This window comes from Crinia signifera, chromosome 8 (assembly GCF_055691185.1).
Source record: "Crinia signifera chromosome 8, ASM5569118v1, whole genome shotgun sequence".
Lineage (NCBI taxonomy): Eukaryota > Metazoa > Chordata > Amphibia > Anura > Myobatrachidae > Crinia > Crinia signifera.
Window position 1 is genome coordinate 59514497 of NC_139224.1, and position 24559 is coordinate 59539055.

At 42.4% G+C, this 24559-nt stretch overlaps 1 protein-coding gene across 3 annotated transcripts in view; it reads right to left on the bottom strand.

Annotated features, from left to right (window-relative positions):
* Nucleotides 1–9204: 9204 nt before the first annotated feature.
* SYNGR1 (synaptogyrin 1) overlaps nucleotides 9205–24559 on the bottom strand; it is a 63418-nt gene continuing 48063 nt past the window's right edge. For 2 of the 3 annotated variants that reach the window (XM_083156512.1, XM_083156511.1), the window contains one exon: nucleotides 9205–21274. In XM_083156512.1, coding sequence (XP_083012638.1) covers nucleotides 21062–21274 — 213 coding nt within the window. In that variant the 3' untranslated portion in view covers nucleotides 9205–21061. Of the gene's footprint in view, nucleotides 21275–21296; nucleotides 22400–24559 lie in introns of those variants that run through there. The other variant, XM_083156513.1, reaches the window with a different exon arrangement.

The following is a 24559-nucleotide window of genomic DNA, read 5'->3' on the forward strand; positions in this document are numbered from 1 at the left end:
GCTTCCCCTACTTGCACGTCCCTGAATCTCAGTGGGAACTCCTTTTGTCTAAAGCCCTCCGACAGATGGCCAAGAGGCGAGCTGCAGCCGGACGTTCTCGGCAGAACAAGCCCGACAGCTTGTGATGTCGGGCTCGTTCTGCTGAGATACCCTGCTCAATGCTGTCGGGGAAGACAGCATTGAATAGGGCCTCGCCGGTGATTGAATATCCCCCTATATCGGGTGCACCCCAGTAGCCGCTGCTCCGCTATCGCTGCTGGCAACGAGTGTGAGTACCTCGGGGAGGGGGTGTCTGGCCTAAGCTCCATCCTCATTGGAGATACCAATTTAGGCATCTGTGGTTCTCCTGTAAGGTGTTCAACATTGTCTGTGCCCTTCTAGTGACTGTGCTGGGATTTTTTTAACCCTTGCACCACAATATACTGGGGGCTTGATAACTTGCTGTCCCATCCTCTATACCTAACAGCTGGAGAGCCCTGGTGGCGTGCTAGCCACCACCTTATTACTGGAGTATTATACTGCCTACCACCGCTGTTCTGGCTGATCACCTAAATTTGCTGCTCATTGCAATTGCTGCTTCTACCCAGAGGATTGTCGCCAAACTTGGATATGTGGCTGCTGAACTATCACGTCCTCTTAACGTGGCTTATACACTATCTGAGTCTTCAGCTCTCTTGGACCTATCCAGCTGGAATGAGACGTTGCCTGGTGTCTTCGAAGTTGATTTCGCAACTCCTCTGATATTACTCTGCCGAGGAGTATCATCTCCTACTGTCAAAACTGAAGTATTGCTTACTATTCCATCTGGATAACTGCTATGTACCTATACCGGAACATTAAGCTTTATGGAACTTCTTTATTGCCTGTATCCAGAATTTAGTTATACCCTCTTTTGGGTTCCTGCCATGACCTCAGTACTACTGTCTCAGTATCTCCATTTTTTTGTGTATGTTCCTGGGTCTCTGAGGAGGAAAGTATTGTTTTATATATGTCTCTGTTGTACACGGAGGCCTGGCCAGAATCATTTTCTCAGCTCCTGTATTTGTTGCTCTAATGGTATAATGATCCTTTTATATGATAGGACAAAGTGATCACATTCTGTATTGTTTAATGTTTTCTTCAGCAAAACTCGGACTTTTCTCCATATTGTACTGGCTAGAATAATGGAGGATACTCTATGATGCCTTGCTATTTTGGATGACATTCCTATTATTCTATAATCCTTTTTTGGTCTCTTGTTACCCCTTTCTGCTTTGTAAATGTACCTTTAAATATCCTGTTGGCAACATTCTTGGGGTTATATATGTGTTTGTGTGAGAGCATATATGTTTCCTGTATACTGCTTATTGCTTTATCTCTCTCTCTGTTGGGATAGGATGTTCAATTGCTAAATACCCTGCCCTTAGGTCTTAAAGTAATTTGTACCTGCTTTTTATTGCCCCTGTCAGTCCTTTGTTCTGACGGGGGGGGGGGGGGGGTGTAGTTTTTTAGGCTAGTTTAGCTAATATAAGATGAAAGCACCATTTAGGGAGACAGAATGACAGATAGTAGGAGGGTGCAGCATAGACAGACAGAAAGGTGGTGAGAATAGACGGTCAGACAGAGCACCACATGGAGGAAAAGTAAGACAGATGGAGGGGGGGCAGGCATGGACAGAGCACCATGGTGGTACGGACTCACAAACAGACAGACGGGGGGGGGGGGTTGTTCTCGCCATCCCCAGCATGCCCACTTCCTCTTCTCAATGGTATGGCTTGGGGCAGTGGCAGCAGCGGAAGCGGCTCCTTGCAGCGGGTCCATCATGGAGCGTCGTCGGGCAGCAGCAGGTCCCATCTCCCCCCCACACACACACACGAGGTGGCTCTGGGTAGTGCTACTCTGGGAGGCATCAGCAGCGGGATGCCGGGACCCCTCCTCCACCAGGGAGCGGCTATGGGAGGCAATGGTAGCCGGTCTCCTCCGCCAGGGAGTGGGTCTCTTGCGTAAGGGAGCTGCTCCGGGCGTCAACAGCAGTGGGTCCCCTCCTTCGCTCCGGGCAACAAACAGTGGGTCCTGTTCTCTTTCCCCCCGCCACTGCCATCACAGAAGCCAGGCTACGTGTAGGTGCAGCAAGCAGTGGGACTGCTTCTGCACTAGCGGCTTCCGGGTAGCGGCTGTGAATCTCCCCCTGCACTGCTATCTTTAGGGGGAAATAAAAATAACACAATTATAGAGGGTGTAGGGGATAGCCTGCTAGGATTTTGAGCCCCCCCCCCAAGCCCCGGGCCCCATAGCCAGTGGCGTAACTACTGTAAGGCAGCCCCAGCAGACGCTTGGGGGAGCAAGCAGCAGCAGGGTCTGTGTGGGCGCCGGCACCCGCTCGGCACACTGATGCAGTGGGCTGCATTCCGCTGCCCACTGACTGAGCACTGGAGGCAAGTCAGCCTGGGTGGGGCCATGGCAGAGATGACAAATTCCCCCACTGATTCATTGACTGTACACAGAGTCGGCTATTGGCTAGTGTGTACAGGATGGGCAGGCGGATGGGCGTGCTAGGGTCGCCTGGGATGCGTCGGAGCCAAGGGAAGCAGCAATGTATACTGGTCTCTTTTTTGCTACAGCTACTCCGTTATGCATGTGATGTCATCAGAATCACACGCTGGTGAAACATGCTGGAGAGGAGCCTGGGGGGGGGGGGGGCGCCACAAACTTTTTGGCAGGGGGAGCAAATTTATAGTTACACCCAGGGGCATAACAAGAAGGATGTGGGTCCCATAGCAAAATCTTGGAAGGGCCCCCCCCCCCCCCTCAATGTCACTATAATGTCCATATATGGGAAGGGGGGTGCAGAAGAAAGAGTAATCGAGTAAGAGACAAAGGGTGTTGGGGGGAGAGAGAAAGGGGGAGAGGGCTTTTTGGAAAAAGAAAGAGAGAGAATGAAAGACCGTGAGTTGGAGTGAGAGTGTCAGTGAGAGACAGGGGGAGAGAGTGTCTGCGAGGGATGGGGAAGAGAGAGAGCACAGGTATAGAGAGGGGTGGAAAACTGTCAGAGAGGGAGGAAAGAGGGGGTCTGTGGGGAAAGCAGTAGGGATAAAGACTAGGGGCAGAGACAGATAAAGAGGTGAGATAGAGTTGGAGTGAGAGATTGGGTTGAGAGAAAGAGCAGTGGCAGGGGAGAAAAGAGAGACGGCAGGATAGACACGCTATGTATGTAGATGGCGCTATGCACCTTCCACTTCACCCTCCCTTCTTGCAAAGGTGCCGCTGTGGTTTACATAGTCCTGCCGCTGTGTACTTCCTCAACAGCCCCCCCACCCTAGTAAAGGTGCCACCGTGTACCTCCGGAAACTGCCAGGTCGCCGGTCCACACAGGAGGGTCCCCGCACCACCTGGTCTCCGCACAACACCGGGTCCCCGCACTGCTGTGCCGGTCTCCTCTGCACACCGCCGGGTCTCCACTTGCATCCCACCGTGCTTGTTCTGGTGTAATCTGCGCCGGCAGCCTGGATAGGCAGGTCAGGCGCTCTTCTATTTCTCACCGACGCTGGCTGGTCACTAAAGTGTGGACCACTTCCTCCAGCGCTGCGTTTTAATTCTGCTGCCAGCCCCTTCAATCCATTATACAAAGAAGACTTTCCCTGGGGGCATGGACACTGGGACAGCAGGGCTATTTAAGGAAATTAAAAGGGTGCAGGGGATTGCTAGCTTGGTCTCGGGCCCCATCACCCGTCAGGCCCCATAGCAACTGCATCCCCTGCACCCTCCATTGTTACGCCACTGGTTACACCACTGCCCATAGCAGTCGCATCTCATGCACCCTCTATAGTTATGCCACTGATATATCGTGGGTGCCTATAGAAAGTCTATTGACTCGTACACGTGTGTTCTATTGCGATTTACATTCGTATTTGAAAAAACAATTGATTGTGTGTTATTCCTTGTAGTAAAGAGGCGCTGTTATTAAATTTATATTTTCTCTCCTGGGTGTGGAGGCAGGCCAGGCACGAGTGCAAACTTGGGGGAAGAGACATCTGGTCTTCTGAGGGCCGCAGCACCCCCCTGCAGTGGCCCCATCATCCAGACTGACTACCAAACCCTCAGCTCACTGAGGTTGCAAAGAACTGAACCTACTGAAGGGGGTAAGAATTGATAGCCAAGAACTATGCTGTGTGGCATAGTGTGTAAGCATTACGGTGTGTGCCATTATGTTTAATGGGCATTATCGTATGTGGCATTATTTGTAATGGGCATTATGATGTGTATAAATGTATAATAGACATTATCTTGTGTGGCATAATGTGTATAGGGCATTATGGTGTGTGACATAGTGTGAAATAGGCATTATGGTGACTGGTATAATGGCTCTTACTCAGATCTGATCGCAATACAATTTTTTGCATTCAGCTGTACCCCTGCACCTACTACCACAGTAACATATTGTTTTTTTTGCCATTTCCACTTTCCCACCCAGTGGTTGTGGTTTACCCCCTGCATCTGTGTGTCAGCAGCTTTGTGTCAATATATATGTGTCAGTATCAGCAACTGTCTGTGTGTCATCATCAGTGAGTGCTGGCATGCAGATGAGTCTGATGGTATAATAGTACCTCTTGGAGGACTCTGATGGCATAGTAGTGACATGCTGAGCAATCTGATGGCATATTACTTGGAGAAGTCCTATGACATAATAGTGGTGTGTGGATTCTATTGGAATAATAGTTGCATGCAGAGGAGTCGAAAGGCGTAAAAGAGGTTCGATGGCATAATAGTGGCATATGGAGGACGTTGTAAGTGTCAAATGTGCTCAGTGTGCCATGTGGATGGGAAGAGTTTACATGCTTGCTGCCCAAGGGGGGGATTACATGCTCATTGCCAAGAGGCTCCCTTCCGACCATGCTAGCTCATGCCCCTCCCCCACACAGCAGCACGTTCATGTGCAGATCCCACTGGCAGTGACTCCCGGGCCCCGACCTCAGGCTGCGCAGCACTGCAAGCTTCCCCCCCCCCCTCTCCGGCGGCTCTTGGCCATTTTAAATATGGGCCTAATCATAAGCCAATTGGAGCTCATGGCCAGGCAGCCAATCATGTGGCTCCTTGTACGCAAGCTCTTATTGGCTCAGGAGCAGTGCCGTATTTGAAATGGCCAAGAGCTGCTGGAGGGGTGAGGGAAGCCTGCTGCGCTGTGCTCCACTGTTCTAGTCTCTCAGTGGCAGTGGTGGAGGCACCGGAGGGGTGGGGAAGCCTGTGGCACTGCTCTGCACTCACCTCTCAGCAGCGGCAACCGCTGGAGGCGTGGGAGCAGGGCTGGCAACATAAATCTTTAGGCCCTGTACACTGATATTTCTGGGAGCCCCCACCCCCTGCTAACATATAATTGCACCTGTAGTGCTCACTCACCACTCTGGCTGGGCTCCACCGATGCTGCTGGTCACTGTGAAGAAAGAACATCAGATAACAGGCTTTTTCCATCTGCTCTGGCAGCTACTGTTTTACAGATATTGCACCGGCTGGTGAGCCAATCAGAGCTCGCAGCCCAGCAACCAATTACCTTGGCTGTCGGTACACGTGCTCTGTTTGTTGGCCGGCACCGCATTTGAAATGGATGCTGGGTGGCAGAGTGGTGGGAGAAGCCTGCGCTCTTCCACATAGAACCGTCAAGGCATCTGTGGGGACAGTGCAGCCAGTTGGCAGGGGGCACAGAACAGACAGCCGGGGGAACACTGAGTAAAACATGGGTGTGTGCTCCCTATTGGGGTGCCTGGATTGTAATGCAAAATGGAAGGGGTATTTTGGGGTGAATCCTGCAGCCCTACAGTGTGGAGTGCCTCCATCTGCTGCACCCCTAGTAAAGAAAGCTAATAAACAGACTGGTGGTGCAAAATATTTGTTTGACAGATTTTTTTAAATATAACAGTGGTGCCTATGAGCAGTGAGCACCAGGGGAGACCCTGTGCCACTTAGCATTAAGAACATACTCTCCACGTGTAGGAGTCAAATCATTTTATCAAGTCCCCTACATAAACCTTCCATGTAGTAGGCAAACCATGCAGTGTGGCCAAAAATGCAATGTAATAACCTCAATTTCAGGCCTCACCTCAATGGATGCTAAATGATGCTGCGCTGTGATGGCTCCTGTGATGCGCTGCAGCCCTGGATGCAGGGGGTGACCAGTGTCCGACGGTGTCCTGGGAGCGGGGGTTGCCAACTCCCGACGGAGTTCTAGGAGCCCTGTCCCTACGAGTGGGGGATGATGCATCCCACTGTTAGGATTGCATTTTACAATGCGATCCTGAGCAGTAATATTCCACCCAGATTGCATGGTAAATGCGATCATTGATAAATGGTCCCCATAATGGAGTATAACTATGTATTAATGTTACTTATGTGTATGTCTAGGTTTATTTGTATATAAGAAAATTTCTGTACAAAACTATGTATTACTGGGATCCAGTCATTGTTCTAAGGAAGTGGTTCTCAAACTGTGGGTCCTGACCCCAAAGTGGGTCCCGACCTTTTCAGCATGGGGTCGCAACTCCATGTTGCTGACCATCAGGCTGATGACTTTTCTGATCTCAGTCAGTGATTCAAGGAGTCTGAAACATCTGTTGAATTGTCGGTTACTTCAGACTCCTCACATAATTTTGTGCCGTCTGCTGACTACACATGTGGTGGGATGACCTTCTGCAGTAAGGTGCTGTCATTATTTTTATTGTCTGATAGGGTCCCAGAGCAAAATACTTTGAGGACCCCTGTTCTAAGGGTTTAATTCAGGTTAATTCGCAAAAGCAAACTCCTTCTTTAATGGACAAAACCAAACCATGTGCACTGCAGATGGGGCATGTAACGTGCAGAGTGTTAGATTTGGGTGGGTGTGTTGAAACAGAAATCTAGATTACAGTGTAAAAAATAGCCAGTATTTACGATGCACAGAAACAAAATAACTCACCCAAATGTAACTCTCTCTGCACATGTTACAGCAGCTCCACCTGCAGTGCACATGGTTTTGTCCATTAAAGAAGAAGTTTGCTGTTGCAAACCAACCTGAATCACCCCATAAGTGTAGTAAGAGCTTTCTACTTCAAGGACAGTATTCATAAGATATGAGATAAAATGCTCCTCCTCATTCAGTGACCTTCTCAATTGCCTACATTAGCCCTTTGGCGCATTGTCCTCATTTGATCCCACAAATAAAGATTAAGTATCTACACTTTTCTCTTCCAGATACCTCTTCTCTTGACCCCATACCCTCACAAATAAGTGCCAGACTAGGCAATATATTTACTAAAGGTTGACTAGGTTAGGGCTGGCATGTGTCCATCTTCTTTAGATTATGGAATTCATTAAATTAAGCGTGAGAGTCACTTCTGTATGTGCAGCTATACAGATGGAGTGCCTCTCATGCAGCGCAGAGAAGCGCGAGATTACCCCCGCTGGTGATCGCTGGCGGAGAGGCACTCCATCTACCTGGGACACGTAAGCATCTCACACGCATCCCTGTCACTCAGCAGTGGGGAGCAGAAATCCTACCCATATCCGCTTCAGGGAGACTGGCAGGGTCAGGGGACTGGTGGGGAGCTCCGTCGGAACAGGGCACGCGAGTGTCTTGTGCGCCCCCTTCCGGCGGATGGCAGGGATTGGCAATTCTATCACCAGCCCCGGTTGAATCCCCCTGTTCGAACAAAACCACAAGAATTATTTTTTTTTCTGTAAGGTTCCATTCACACCTTATGTATCAAAATGTGTCAGTGACTAATGAACACACCTGTGCTTCTCCTAGATGGTCTGCAAAACATAAACTGCTGGTAGCTCTCGGACTGGAGTTGGCTACCCCGTCCTAATGTATATAAATATAGTTGTGAGCTACTACGTCACCTTCTTACCCAATTTAGAATTCTATGATGTGGTTGGAGGGGCACTATGTTTTAGAAGCCAAAATGTGGATGCAAGGACAAGTCATGCTCAAAAGGCAGGGTAGTCAGTTTAGGCCAGGCATGTCCAAACTATGGTCCTCCAGCTGTTGTGAAACTAAAAGTCCCATCATGCCTTGCCACCGTTTTGCGATTAGGGAATGTTAAAACTGGCAAGGCATGCAGGGATGTGTAGTTTCACAACAGCTTGAGGTCGCCATTTTGGACATGACTGATATAGGCACTTCAGCTGCTGTGGGAAGTCATATGCCAGCATGCCCTAAAAGCAAAAATATGGGAGGGCATTCTGGGATGTGTAGTAGGACAACCGCAGCTGGAGATATATAATAAAACACAACAAATAATTTCACCGGTTATATCTTTATTGAGATTATACACCATCAGAGTAACCAATCTCACATTGTACATGTAAGTAAAGGCAGAATATACTCATTATATAATGTGTACATAAACAATATCATACACTGTATTTTTTCATTTTATTTTTATAGATGAATAGAAATTTATACTTTTAAAAGGCAGTAACATTGGGAGAACTCTGGCTTCTAACAGTTAAATATATAATTTTAAATTTTTTTCAATATACTCTTGGTGAGAATGGTATGCTGAACTGAAAAGAACATATACAAAAGGTATATAGCATAAATGGGGCAATTGTCTTGCCAGTGGCGTAGGCTGTGGCTTATCAGGGATTTTTTTTTCACATGCCTCAGGCAGGCAAAACCAAATCACCAGAAGCATCTCCAATTTTGCAGCGGCCATTGTAAAAACACAGGTTATACTGTACCTACTGTATATATTTCAGGAGAACTTTTTTTTTTTTTGTGACCAAATTAAACAAGCATAGCCCAAAAGTTTTGGGGGAAATTGTGAAAATGACAGTTTATCGCTCCTGATTTTTTTAGGGCTAACTGGATACTCGCCCATAGGGTAACAAATCACATGCTAGAGTAGATCTAGCACATAAAATCATACCAACTCAAAATGTGCAAACTTTGCTTGTCTAGACACAACTTCTAACATTAGGAACGGAAGCTTTTCCAGGTGGTTACCGAACTAGATGATGGAAAATGTGGATTTAAAGACACCACCCAATAATGATTTAATTTTATATGCTTAGCATTGAGCATCATTAAAAGTACAGTTCATTTTATTTCATTGTGTCATGCTAACGGAACTCAAATCATTCAGCGCAAAGACCTTAACATGATATATGGTCACTAGGTCGACAAGCATTAGGTCAACCACTGAAGGTACATTCTGACAGGCGTTGACCCTGGCCCATTTTCATTTTGCTCGAAAGCATATTGCCAGGTGGGATTCAAAGTCCCATCTGCTGAACGCGGAAAGGGGTGTGTGTCTGCGTAAATGGCTGTGGATTGTCGAGATCCGACAGCGATCGCATCAATTCACAGGCATTCTCTGCAAAATGGGCTGACCCCTTTCAGAGTCGGGCCCGTTCTGTCGATCTGCCACTTAATAATGTCTGTCTATCCTATGATCCATACCCCTTAATGTCTTGCTTATAAAATACTGTTTGGTATCCCTGAGGACTAGAGTTGGAAAACACTTGATCAATGACCAATCGGCTGTACACTTTCATAAATCTGCCAAAAGTAGACTTCAAAGGTTGACTAGTTGCCATGGATTATAACCTACCATTGCTCTCTGCATTGTATGGTCACTGGCTCTTTCCTGGCAGCTGTTCAAACTTCCATTAGTACCGATTTGTGTACTTGTGCACCGAAAATAAGTGGTTTGTTTTTAGGACCGTAGGTTGAGAGAATTATTTCCAAACAAAAAGGAGCATACACCCACTGCAACCAATGCCTCTGTAAGGGGTGTGACAGGTTTCTAATTGAAATTAATATTTTATGACCAAAACGAAAAGATGTCACAAAAACAATAGGAACTTGTTTCCTAGCACGGCGCCCGTCGGGGTTGATCGCATGCCTTAAGTTAAAGTACTTAAGGCATGCGATCGACGCGATTTTCTGTCAATTACCAGCTTTAATTGCCGGTAAAGACAAAATCGCATTGATAGCGTCCCATTATAATGGGCCGAAATCAACGCGATTTTCCCATAGAGAACAATGTTAAATTAGTTTTAAAGTTAAAATCGCGCCGGTCGCATGCCATTATAATGGCATCCGATGCGATCAACGTGATTTTACATAGGGAACAATGGGAAAAGGGCCAATATGGCCAATTTCTCATTGTATATGCCCCCTCATGGGTATTAAGTATGGTTAATGCCGCCCCCCCCCCCCATTGTTAACGCGACCCCACTATTGACGCCAACCGACCTTTTCATACCCCCACTATCCACGTCGGCGTGGAGTTGATTTTATATAGTGTGGCGAGCGCAGCGAACCACCGAGCCCGAAGCGTGGCGAGCTCACGCGTATACCTGTGAAGTTATGCGCATCCGCTCGCCACGCTTCGGGCTCGGTGCGCTCGCCACACTATATAAAATCAACTCCACGCCGACGTGGAAAGTCGGGGTATGAAAAGGTCGTAGGACGCGTACCGCCGCCCCTCGCGGGCTTGCTGCGCTCGCCACGCTTCGGGTTGGCGTCAATAGTGGGGTGGCGTTAACAATGGAGGGCCATTTCACCCATCAGGGGGGGTTTGCTATCAAAATGGTGGGGTTTTGGGGCTTTTTACATTGAAATCAATGTAAAATTGGGTCTCAGGGAGCATTTTACATTGATTCCAATGTAAAAATTGTGTCGATCGCATGCGATTTGGTTGGCATGCGATGGACGCGATTTTTGCGGCCCCGATCAATACAATTAAAATCGGTGGCGCCGTGCTAGGAAACAAGTACCAAAAAATATATGTTTTAAATGTACAGGTCGAGTATCCCGTATCCGAGTATCCGTTATCCGAATTATTCCGAAATACGGACATTCCAGAAAGTGAAAAAAAATTTTTTTTTTGCTAAAAACTCACTGGGGACATTTGTAACAGCATCACTGGGGACATGATATGTAACTGGCACTATATATGTGCAAGACAATGATTGCTTGGCATTCAAATTCAGTGCTGAGATAGTACACACATTTTGTTTCACGTTTTGAAACCTTGTTTTTTGAACAATTAAAATATATTTGTGTGTATTTTATGTGGTAATAAAATATATTTGTGTGTATATTATGTGTTTATACAGCATACATGCAAGATACTTCAAAATACATCATTGAAATATTAAAATATTCCGAAATACGGAATAATCCGTTATCCAAAATTCTCCTGGTCCCGAGCATTTTGGATACGGGATACTCAACCTGTATTGATTTTCAAAAAAATAAAATAAAAAAATAGGCTAATATATATATTAGAAATACTGTACCACTAAAATTTAAATTTCTGAATAAAACATTATACACACAAACATGGAAACGAAAAAGGACCACGTATGCTACAGTATATAGATATAAATATATAGATCCCTATGGCAACACACTCAGAAGTATATTTAGTAAACAGCAGATTTGTCAACATTTTCATCCCACTGCTCATTGCCAGCAATTGTCACCTTCAAAACAACTGGGATCGCAATTAAGCATTTTGGAGGGTGAATTGCTCTTCGGGAATGCTCAATGTTTTAAACCGTTGATATATATAAAAAAAAATCTATATGGGCAATCAGAAGTCGAGGACTCCCAGTACATTTAAGGGTAAACATTAAAATTACTCTAAAGGGCAATATAAAATTGTATTCGTAGATCGAAGTGCAAGACAGTTTTTAGTTGATTAAAGATAGCAATATTATTAAATATATTAGTGTACCATTAACAAAATGTATAATTGATGGGTGCAACATTATTTTATGGCTCTATGAATGCTTCCCCCAATAACACATTTAGAATTTCTTTTTTTAAACACCAAATCATGTTTTTCTGACACTAATAAAAAAACAATATGTACCTTTAATATAATTCCAATTTTAATATAATGTAAAATATATAAAATGTTGCACTCTTTATAATAAATAATCGTTTTGCACCCACATAAATCAATGCATTATTTCCACCCATAATAGGGTTATTATTTTCTCCTTCATTCACACGACTGCCTTCATTAAGAGGGTATTGGGAGTCCTCAACTTCCGGTTCTCCATATAGCTGAAACACGGTATTTGAACTATCTTGCCTGTCAGAGCCATTTTGCCTAATTGGTTACGTCAGTGGATTCTATTCTTTACTGATGAAAAAATCTGCCTGCAGTTCTGTATTGCATGGGTCTCTAAAAACTTTTATATTTCTGGCAGTTTTTTTGTGGTCTTTCGTTTAGTAAATTCGACTTTTACAAACTCCTTTTTTTTTATTAAATATACCCTGTGGTCTGTTACACAATAGAAAAAGAACACATACCATATCAGAGAACCAAATATGGAAGATTCTTCCATGCAAGTCTAAAGGTGCATACACACTGTACAATTTTTTTGACCAATTTGGTTGAAAGACATTTCCATTGAACCCACTGTCCTGGACGGAAGATGTTGACAAAAGATATTGTCAACAAACAAACGATGAATGATGATGCGCATACCCGCCAGTTGTTCATCAAGATTGTTCGTCAACTGTGCATGCAGCTCAATTTGAATATCTTTCAAAAAGAGCCTATAAACTGTAGCTAGATCTTTCTTCTTTCGTCTGTCGTCCATATCTTTCGTCAACATCTTTAGTCCAGGACACTGGGTTCAATGGAAATGTCTTTCAACCAAATTGGTCAAAAAAATTGTATAGTGTGTATGCACCCTTAGTTACAACTTCCTCTGCTTTCCATGTAATTGTTTGTATTGCACCAAATAAATACAATGCAATATGGTAAAAACATAAGGTAGGAGTAACTGCCTGACTTACAACACAATTTATTGATATCTTGGGTCAGATTCCTAGAATCAATTTTTTGTAAACCTCATTTATTAGTCCTGATGAGTATGTACATATCCATGTGCATTGGTCAGGGTGCCCTACTATCGTGAGCAATGAATGGCGAAGACCAGACAATTTATATGAACAACAACCGCTCACATTTACCACATCTACATATATACAAATACAGCTCAGGTGACAATCGCTTTATAAAGAAAAAATAAATACATAAAAGGTTACAGACACCAATTATCCCCATACAATAAAATGCATATAAGAAGGTCTCTTGCAATGAGCTTGGGGAAATGTTGCACATGAAGCTATGTTGTCCATGCATAGAAATGTATTTTAGCCAAACCGCTTCTTGTAAGTGGTAAGTCATCATTATATTTTGAGCCAATATATATTATACATTGACAGATGGCCCGCCTGTCATTCAGCGCCAGCTCTCGCCAGATTCCCTCTGCTGGCAAGAGCCAGAGGACAGGCACTCCATCTGACGGGGGCCTCACACGCACGCGCGTCCACGTCTCTCGGCGTTGGTGAGCGGAATCCCTTCCTATCTCCGCTTCAGGGAAACGGTCGGGGTTAGGGGGAGGGGGTGTGAGGAAGCAACGGGAGGCGGTGGTGGGCTCTGATGGAACGGGGCGTGCAAGCGTCTCACGCACACACTCCCCCTGTCTTCTGATGGCAGGACCTGGCGATGGGCGATAGAATCATCAGAACCCGCAACAACGGCAGGCGCTCCATCTGTAGCCAACTACTCCTAAACTTTATGAGGTGAAGTACCCCCAGTGACCACTAGAGGACACTCGACGGAACAAAGTTAAAGCAATTTTTGCAGGCACACTTATCTGTTTAAAACTTGCTGGGAATGGAGATAGGGAAGTGTGAATACAGATTAGAGGTAGAAGCAGGTAGGGACTGGGGGTGGGGTGGAGAGTTTTTAAAACTAGTTTAAGAAATCCATATCTAGGTTCTGAAGATGGTGTGAAATTATACATAGGAGTTGTATGAAAGTATACAAGACATCTCTTTCCAATGATGCACACAAAGTTAAAAATAAAATAGATTTAACATGTCATCTGTGAATACACAAAATGAAAACATTGGGGAAACTACAGATCACATTTAATAGCAGTCAGATGTAAATATGTATAAAAATTGTAATCTTTGCAAAGTACACTGCTATGCAAAAGGGTTTCAAGTAAACAAAAATTGGTAACAAAAAACAGCAAAACAAAATAAACCTATTTATATTGCATCCTCCTACATACACGATGTATAGGTTTATATTCTATGTATCTGTATTTCCCTAATCCCTTGCGTAAAGAAATATTTGGTTACTTTAATTGGTTCATTGGTTTTAATCGTTTTGCGTAGGTAAATTCTGCTAGTGGGGGCAATTAAATTGTTTATGTGCACCAGATCTCTGATCTAAAGTGATGGGAGATTGGGAAGGGTACTAGCCAATGGTATTATTTTTATCGTACTGATCTGGCCATACATGGTAGGCTTATATGTGCAAAACTGAAGTGGATGTTTTAGCAAGTTACAAGAAGGTTAATCGCTTAAAAACAGAACTCTAATGCATTGCACCCACTTCCATGAGCAGACTCGTCATGCACCTGCACACAGCTGACCCGCCAAACAAGGAGCTAGAGAAGTGCCAAGAACACGGTCTTGTAGTAGGATGGACTTGTGCGTTCACAATTTGATTAAAGTGCATCCATGTTGTAGAGTGCAATTTTTTTTTATACTGTAGATTGCGGTTTTGTGTTTTCTCTATTCAGATAATCCATAAAAATATTATATTGACACATTGTAGTTTAATATAGAATATAAAATATTGGTTATAACTATACTGCCCTGCATGTACGAGTATATTGATTTTTGAACAACACAAGTCAAAATACCATTATGCAGAATTACTGAGATCGTACTATGCTCTTAGACACTTGATCTAAAGAAAGGGGAATCATTTTACTGCACAGAGAGTTAAAAAAGTAGCCCATTGTAAATGTGACATACTGTAGTGCTTTAATATACAGACATTCCTCACTTAACGACCTACCTGTTTAACGACTGCTCAGACTTACAACCCTGCCTTGCGTCCTGCCTACCCATTCGTACTTACGACCCACGCACCTCATGCAGCATCTCCGCGACATGTAATAGAATAGGATTAGAGGAGTATGACTTTTCTTTATATAGAATTGTACTGTACTTGTATTATGTATTTTTATACACGTTCGTTTAACAACCAAGTCATAAGAACGGAACCCGGTTGCTAAGTGAGGAATGTCTGTACCCAGACAGCTGGTTAGTGACTGCTTTGCTCCTTAAACAAACCACCTCCAACTTCTGTTGGTATAAGCCCTGGCCTAAATGCAGATACGTTTGTTGCAATAAAAGGATTGGTTAATTGGATAATAGGTTTCAGCAACCTAGTGCTAGTTAGTGGATTGTGGCAAACACCAACTATGTTTGAAATGTAAAGTAAATGAATGAACCTGGTCAGCCTTCCATACGCAATATTTAAATAAGCCTTTAAACAGTGAACTTCAAATGGTATATGGGTGCATTAAAACATTTTGCTCAAAAGGAAATGCCAAAGAAATACTTGGCGTGTTTTTTTTACACTAACTCAAAAAATTAATGATTATACAAAATTACCCACACTAATTGGCTTATTATCATTCTAGAATTGCAACCAAATGAAAAATGTATACAAACTTATCCACATTAATGGGATGATTTTTCATTCAATATTTGTGGCATATCCCCCAAACCATGCATTTTCTGCAAACACCCACAAATATTAAGTGAAACCCGAAAGAAGTAAGATGGGATTGCAGTTCCTCTATATATGACAGTAGCTGTGAAACAGTCCAATTTATTTGGCCTCTGCTGCAAACACCCTAGCCACTTCAGCAACATTTTCCAAAAAATACTGGAAATGGGTCCTAAACCAAATAAATTGATACATCCGATCCTAAATTGTGATCGTTTCACATCTACAAAATCATGTGACTATTTGACAGAAAGTTGCTGTGTAACAGGCCATAAATAACGGAAGCGGTTTTATTTATGTACAGCGGGTTGTCATATCAGAAGGAAAGTATTTGTAAAGCGCGATGGAGCTGTGCTATATAAAAAATTGTTAATAAATAATAATTTAAGAACAAGTACATGGTGGCTAACTGAAAGACAATTTTGTTCTGCAAAACCCATTGTGTTGATTGATTCATACAAATTTCTTCAGTGCCCCAATAGCTGAATCATTTCTCCTTCTTGCAGGTCTGGACAATATACTAGATACAAGGTTTTCAATTGTGACCTTCAAGGCACCCCAATGGTCCAGGTTTTCTAAATAAATCCATGGATCAGTACAGATGGTTAAAGCAAATTGATTGAATTACTAATGAAGTCCTCTCTTGGCCGAGCATGGATATACTTAACCCTTTGAGTACCAAGTGAATGGGTGAAAATTTGCACACATTTTATTTGAACTTCTATAACAAATATGAGCGATGCTGACATTGTTAGCGGATATTTTGCATATCGCTCAGAGATGTTGGCACGCAAAGGGTTAACACTCGACCACGCCATGAGGAATGCATTTGGGAACCTATATAAATGTATATTAGAGGATATACAAACCAGGTTAAAATAATTTTTATTAGACAGTCTAATATCACAGAAATGGGTAGGGGTTTTTGACTATTCTGTGCAGATATAGGACGCCAACCTCAACCTAACTATTCGCACAAACCAAAATATTCCAGCAGCTAAAATGACTGCAGTCATATTAACTGCAAATTTTATTTAAGCTTCGTGGCTTAAATTTGAAAATTTTAGGTACTTGTCTAGTTTCACGGCTCCCGATATATCTGATGCGATATCGGCCGATATATCAGATGCAATCCTTTGTGATTTTTTACCTGTTCATAACCCCACTATCCACTATGCATAGAGTCGAATTTATACAGTGTGGCGAGTGCAGCGAGCCACCATAACCAAAGCATGGCGAGCCCCGGAATATATTGGAAACCTCAATTAGAGATCTGTTTTCACAGGTTATAGAAAAAATGACCATATTTTCTAGACAATTATTTTGGAACTTTGCATAAAGTATTTACTTAATTTCCTTAGCAGAACACAGAGTTTTCAAAACAGGAGACAAACAATTAATAATCTGCCTCAAACAGCACATGCGGTTTCTTGGTGCTCAAAACCTCTTGCTGATGAAGACACATTGACGATGGTTTAGATTGCAGTCAAACCAGCACTATGGGCAGTATTCAATGTGAATTATCGCGATGTGCAGCAAATCCTGTTTAGGATTCGCTGCACAGATGCCTTGTTCTGGAGGGCTGGAGCATTTGCTGCCAGCCGTCCCTGTCACCTTATTCAACGCCACAGGGGCTCACTGCCCCTGACGGCGATTCTTAACCCCTGCGGCGAACGCCACAGGGAGCCGGGGGACGGCGGCAGGCAGGGAGATGGAAGCCTCCCTGCCTGAGCTGGACACTTGTGGGGGAGAAGGAGGGCAGCTGCCTCCCCGGAGAGCTGGCAGGGGACGCGGGTAGGGGTGGCTATTGCTACATGGTGACACACGGTGAAAATCACTTAGAAAGCAATTCGCCATCTGATCATTTAATTTGCTCACGGCAAATTACATTGAAAAACCACAGCGAATTACGGCAACTATCAGACGGCAAATTTTCCTTCATTCACTATTCGCAGTCGGCAAATAGTGCACGTTGAATAGGGCGATTCACTTTTTCAGTAAAAAGATTCGCCTAAGAGCATGAAAATAGCACACATTCGCCGTAGAACATGGCGAATCAACCTCATTGAATACTGCCCTATGTAGACACAAGCAGAAGCAAAAAGGAATAAAAATGTTTTTACTATTTGGATGAAGGGATCATTATTACAAAAATAATTTATGAAAAAGCCATTGTATTCTTCATTGCAAAGTCAGGAGTAAACAAAATTCTAAGCTTGCATAAAAAAGAGTTGCACATAAGTACTAATCAGTGGCGGCTCCTGCCTTTAGACTTAAGGGGGGCTGCAATTTCCTGGGTACTGCTAAATGCAAACAGTCATTATTTTGCAGGTTATTCGTTTAACTTGCACTGTACAAGTGTTTGTATGCAATTACTGTAAATAAATGATGTACTCATATGCACATAAACACAGGTACAGAGCAAAATACACACTTTTAATAACTTTAACATTAATTAAAGTACACAAAATGATACTCTTAATAAAGATCTACACACAAATATTATTAAAATAAAATAAAACTTCCATGCACCGCTCTGGTGCAATGCATACCTTCCTTCAGTTGCATCACACTGACTCACTGAAGTCTGGGCATGCTCACTGCAGAGGATTTGCTTCTGCTGGGCTGCACAGACAGCAGCCCATAGAAGCACTGTAGCTCTGAAGATTTGCACAGAATGGCTTCCTGCTGGAAAGATATTGCTGTCATCACTCCATGTACTGACAGCCCAAGAAGGGGAGCAGTTTACAGCTCTGTGTATGATGAGCAGTAGCAGCTTCCAATAGTAGGAGTCTACTACATGCTGAACTCCTCCCCACAGGGTTGGGCTGTTGCTGTGTCTGCACAGCTGCTTCATGGAGCCTGGTAAGAGGAGGTTACCAGCATGTCAGAGACACAGCCAGCAAGAACCAGAGCTCCAGAGGTGGAAGGTGCCTGCAGAGGAAAGCACCGGAGCTCTGGTGCTGTCTGTCTGTGTTTCTGGTGTTGGGATTTTGACTGGAGGGGCTGCAGCCCTATAGCAGGAGCCTCCTCTGGTACTAATATATAGTGAGGAGTTGAAAATGGTCTCAAATCTATCTATAATAGACCAGATATTCCAAACAATGGGGCAGATGTATTAAGCCTTAACAAGAGATCAATGCCAGGGTGATAGAGAGATAAACGTCCAGCCAATCACTTGCTAACTGCCATGTTAAAGGCTGTGTTTGAAAAAAGTCAGTTGGGAGGTGGATTGGCTGGACGTTTATCTCTCTTTTCACCCTGGCATTTATCTCTTGCAAAGGCTTAATACATCTGCCCCAGTGTGATTCATTAGTGCTTTAGAGATTGGGACACTCCCAAAAAGCTGGCGGTTTAATATCTCGTGACATCACTCTTAAGGGAAAATGTGCCCTTCTTATTGCTATTTCATTGAGACATGACGCATATTAACTAAAAGATTAAATAAGTTCACGGTCTTCATTTAGCTATCCAAAATCACCATAGACTTTTGACATGGTAATTGATTAATGCAGAAGTTCCCAAGCTCAGTTCTCAAGGCACCGTAACACGGTTCTAAGAATTTCCATGCTTAAGCACAGGTGATAACTGGTACCTCAGTCAGTTTGATTACACCCTCTGCTACAACCATGGATAGTTTTTAAAACCTGGACAGTAAAAGTGCATTCAGAAACACATTTAGGAAACTCTGCAGTTATGTATTCCAGGACTATCAACTTGCCCAAAAATACCATTTCACATGCGGGTTCGGGATAACTTGGCTAGTTACTCCAGTTCGTAGTCGATAAAATAGATTAAAATTTTGCAATGACCAACCAAAATTATTTTAAATAAAGAGTACAGTGCATAGTGACAATACAGAATATGTTTATCTCAAGTTTATGAAGAGAACTGTCAGAAGCAGTGAAAAGCACCAATAGGAAGTTGACAAAGCTTACGAATCATTTTTACTGGTACTTCACAGCTAATAGTAAAAAGAATGATTTAACTTCTCTGCAATCTCCTTTTCACATGCCACTATTGAAACCAGACTCTCTTCCTATAGAATAACATTTTATTTAATACTTAGGTGGATGCAAGTTAGATTTGGCAAATGACATATCCAAGAACCTTTAGAATTTTACAGTACGTTAAATAAACTGAATAGTCACATGGTTGCTCATTATTCCTTGCAATGGTCAATTTTGCTTCACGTTTCTTTCCTTCTAAATAGGAGTGTTTTTTGTTTGCTACAAGTAACAGTTTTGCCAGATGAAATCCATGTCACCATAAGATGTTCTCTCTCAAAAGATGTAGGCACTCGCTTATCAAGAAACAGCAGCACATCCATTCTGCCAAAAAAGCATCTCACCAATTTATTGTTACTTCAACGGACAGAAATAGACCTATGAGGTGATTTATTCAGACCTGCCTTTTATAGGGCAATTAAATGTTAAAGGACACTACACATTGTGAGCAACAGGCTTGGAGTAAGACTCCCACCTCCTGGGATAGGGGCAGCTTATCCAGAATTCAAGGACAATAAGTCTTGTACAAGACATAAAAATATTAATCAAGTGCCATCACATTTATTTTTATCTTAACGATTACAGATTTATGCATGCAGATTTTTGCCTTTTTTTATAAACCACGAAAGCCCTTAAGGAAGGGGAGAACCGAAGGATCCACTAATTCCCCATATTCAGGTGAAAAGGAAATGTGCATTTGCCACTACGTAGCTGCTGTGACTGAACTCAGCTTGGTGCAATAAAGGACAATGGGTGTCCACAAGAGATAAACGTTGCAATAAATATTTAATTTTTTTTAGGCAATGCTCTTTTTAGTAAGCATGGGAATCAGGAATACCACAATGTATGGTGTATTTTATATCTTACCAGGCTTTGGTTAGCAGCTACTGTATGATGCATATAGTCGTAAATGCAAGGATCATACATAACTGTAATATGCCACCTGACTAGATTACAATTTACCCACAAAATATTAATGTAGGAATGTTTTGTTTTTTTTAATGAACTAACTGTACTCTACATTTCCCTAACACCTGGAATGCTCTGAAGATTCAACACAGTCGCTGAAACCTTCTCTCTAAATGTGCTGTTAAACCGGTTATAAAATCCTCAGCCAGTTAAGTACAGAGTATTATTTGAAATATGACGATTCAGTGATGTTTGGGGAGCCAATGGTTTTCCATAACAGCCCTAAGAAATACAAGCTCAAATGGACTCTAAAAATGACATGGTGCAAACCTGGCAAAACTGCAAACAGCTAAACAATAATGAACGCAATGAACATACAAACAAAAACAACGTAAACTGTATTCATAAATCAACATAAAAAAAGAAATCCTGCCCTGAACCAGGTCATAAAAAATAAGGACGAATTGTTTTACTGTTTCTTTCACTATCAGAGAGGCAGCAACAAATTTCAAAGTGAGGAACGGCTAGCCTGTCAGACAATGAAAGTCCTTTAAAAGAGCTGTTTTAGTAATCCTGGGCCTGGTAGCCCTGTGTGCCGGCCTCAAAGGCATCTGCGGGAGGTTGCTGATAGCCTGCAGAAGGATCTAAGTCATCATTGCTGGCATAGGGGGGATAAGGAGGCCCTTGATCTTGGCTTGGGTCCATGTAGTCCTGAGAGAACAGCGCAGAGTCGGAGCCCAGACTGTAGCGTTTGAAGGCCAGCACCGCTTGTCCCGCCTTGGATTAATGAAGGGTAAATAAAGGGTTAAGGAATAGGGGCAGTAAGGGGGGGGGGGGGGGGGCAACAGAGAGGTGAGAAAAATGAAGGGGAGAAAGACAGACACCCAGCACCGTGGTTAGTAATTGTTAAAGCAGCAGTACACAACATAAGGATCCCCCACCTCCTTTGATGTAGGCCCACTAAATTCCCATTTATAAAAAAAAAATTCTTATTAAACACTACCAGTGTCACTTATTGAGCCAAACAACATAATTTCATTGCTGAGTGGCCAATTTGTGTCTATTTTTTTGCAATTACAACGAAAACTACAGTGTACATATTGGGGACTATATTTTCAAATAACAATACAAATAACGCCTTACAGGTAATGAGAAATAGGATACAGAGCAAACACATATTAAGCAGCACATACTGAGAATGCAATATTAACAGCTTTGAAAGTGAGATTTATATTTTGATTAACGTAGAACAGTGTCTTGACTAATATTTGCAGTCTAGCGACAATGAGGTAAACAGAAACCATTTTCTGGGATCAAAAATGATGGCGGTGAAAGACATACTAGTAGTTTGTTGGCCTATTACATATTTGTAAACAGTACTCTGAGACAAAATATAAAATTGGTACAACTGAGGTTTTCATAACCCAAAAAGCATTGTTGTAAGAATGACACTTCTTTTGCCAGTTTAAGGTTTTGGCATCACATGAACTGGCACTTATGTTGCATAGATCTTTAAGAGCTTGTTTACAAAAGTGCAATTCAGATGAACATCGGTTTAATATACAGTATGCTGGATTGTATAATACTGAAAGTAGCATTGCCCCAAGATACTCTACTTAATCAACATGGCGCATAGAATATTATTAAAGAACCCTAAATTGCACATGTATGAACAAGCCCTAACGCATTAAACACAGACATATAGACCTAAATGACATCTAGAAGTAAACAACTTGTATACACTCGCACATGTAGGATGGAATACTTTAAGGCACTGCACATTTATCTTGCTTTGTTAATAAGTTAGGGAAAGGGTTGGGGGTTAGGAGGGAAAAGCCTGCTGTATTCCTCCTGGAAGGTAATTTCCTTCAGATGCTGGAGTCTCAATACTGCTAGGATGCCCTGTGGAATGGATAAAGTTACAAGATGTGAGATCCCTCTGCTTTAAGTAGACAGCCAGCAGGATCCCAGTTTCAGTGGTAAAAAAATCTAAATCTGCATTTCCATCTCAGTCTAAAGGGGAATTCAATTAGCCTTCATAGTTTACCACAGGATAATTGTAGCAGCGGGGCTATTCAATTAGCCCAGAAGGTAGCCTACAGTTGATGGGGATTTATTTTTCAAGCCAGAGAAGGCTTGCAAAAAAATCCCTGATAAATAGCCTATTTTCAGGTGCCGTGGCCATGTTCACACAAAGAATCCAGAATAAGTTCTCAGACCTAGGTTTTCATTTACCGGACGAGAAAAGGGGGCCCTAATTAAATGGTTGTTTCACTCCCGGTAAACTATTGGTGCTAAATGAATTCCCACCTAAGAATGCAAATTATAATTCTGCAGAATGCGGTGAAATCAAATTATTCTTTAGCACTATAGCTTAACTGCAGAACATCATATTCAGTTAACGAAGAAAGCAAAAATAGTGCAGTTGTAAAATAAGGTTTCAAATTAACATATTAAGTAGAAAACTAACCACCAAGTAGGTTGATCTGAATCTAGCGGTCAAATCCTGAACATGGTAGAGAAGGTTCACAAAAATCAAACTTATAGCAATAGAAAATAGATTTTATAGCAAATAACATTACAGTTCCTCACTTATCAATGCAGAATATACTACATTTCAAATAGGAGGGAAAAAAAAGTATTTACCAAATTAAACATCTTTGAGTTCAATTATATTACTACAGTTAGTTCTGTATTAAAATATATTGCGTGCTCATTTCTGTGTTGGAAAACAATGGCACTCCTCTTTGGTAAATAAAATGATGTTGTTAAATCAAAATAAACTAATTATTATTATTAAATTTAAATTTCCTTGAAACAATTCATGGAAGTCAAAATGTATGGGTAACTTCTTTGAGCAAAGGAGAGGCAGGAAAAAATAAAACCTCCCCAGAAACATATAGTGGGGAATTCAATTGTTTTATTGAGCCCGGTCTCTCGTCTAAAGTGATGGAAGGTCACAAAGTGATATTCAAATGGTGATTTACATCACGGCTATCGCGATCACCAAAGTCGGGTTTAGGTGTGAAAAGTGCCTAAACCCAACCAAACGAATGGGTGAGATGAGAAAGGTCCTGTTTGGGTGCCTTTTCTCATCTTTTAACTCAAAATCCCTGGAGGTTGCATGCTAAAAAGTCACATTTGAATACTGCAAACGCAAGCACACGGGTGAGGTGACAGGCGTCCAACATTTGAATTTCCCTTATAGTGCGAAAACCACTTCCCTTTGGTGAGCTGAGAGTATCGCCAAACTGCCCTATGGAACACACACAGACACATGACAGGAGTGGCAATATCCAGCTGCCATGGAGTAGATCAAAGAAATAAAAAAATTATTAATTTGTCTATTTCCTTTTCAACTCCAAGGCAGCCATATTGCGTGTGATGTGCCCAAGAAAAATATAAAAATCAGAAAAAGGTATCACCTATAAAATGAAAGTAACTTCTTATTGAATTACCAAAGGGTTGTCCTTCCAAATGGAGCAGCAGAAGATAATGTTGGTTAAAAGGAATACTGGGAAACACACCTTTATTACTTCTGCCCATTTTACCATTCTGTTTTTCAGAAAAATTACATAATTGACACCTGTTTTGTCCCATAAGAAGGACAAACAGGATCAGTTTTCCTAAATGCTTTTTATTCTGGAAAGGTATGCAGAAGTTCTCCAGGCAAGTTACAAGGCATGTTCATTGTAGGAAGTATTATTTCCTGATTGATATGAAAGGTAGAAACTACCTTTGTAAAAAGTAGGATCTGTTTGCAACACCAACGTACATTGATTAAAGGATTCATAACATTGTTCTCCCACTCAATGATAAATCACAATTACTACAAGAAACACGTTAAGTGTACCCCACCTGAGGGAAACCTCTTGCAAAGGCTCAATGGAATCAGATGTCCAACATAATATGAATGATTTGATGCAGGGATATATTTCTCATGACTGCGTCAACAAATTAAAAAAAAATATATAAATAGGTTTATCTGGTGTTCAGAAACACAAAAAATTGCAGACTGCACTTTCAGGATACTGTATGCAGCTGGTCTAAAAAAAAAACTCC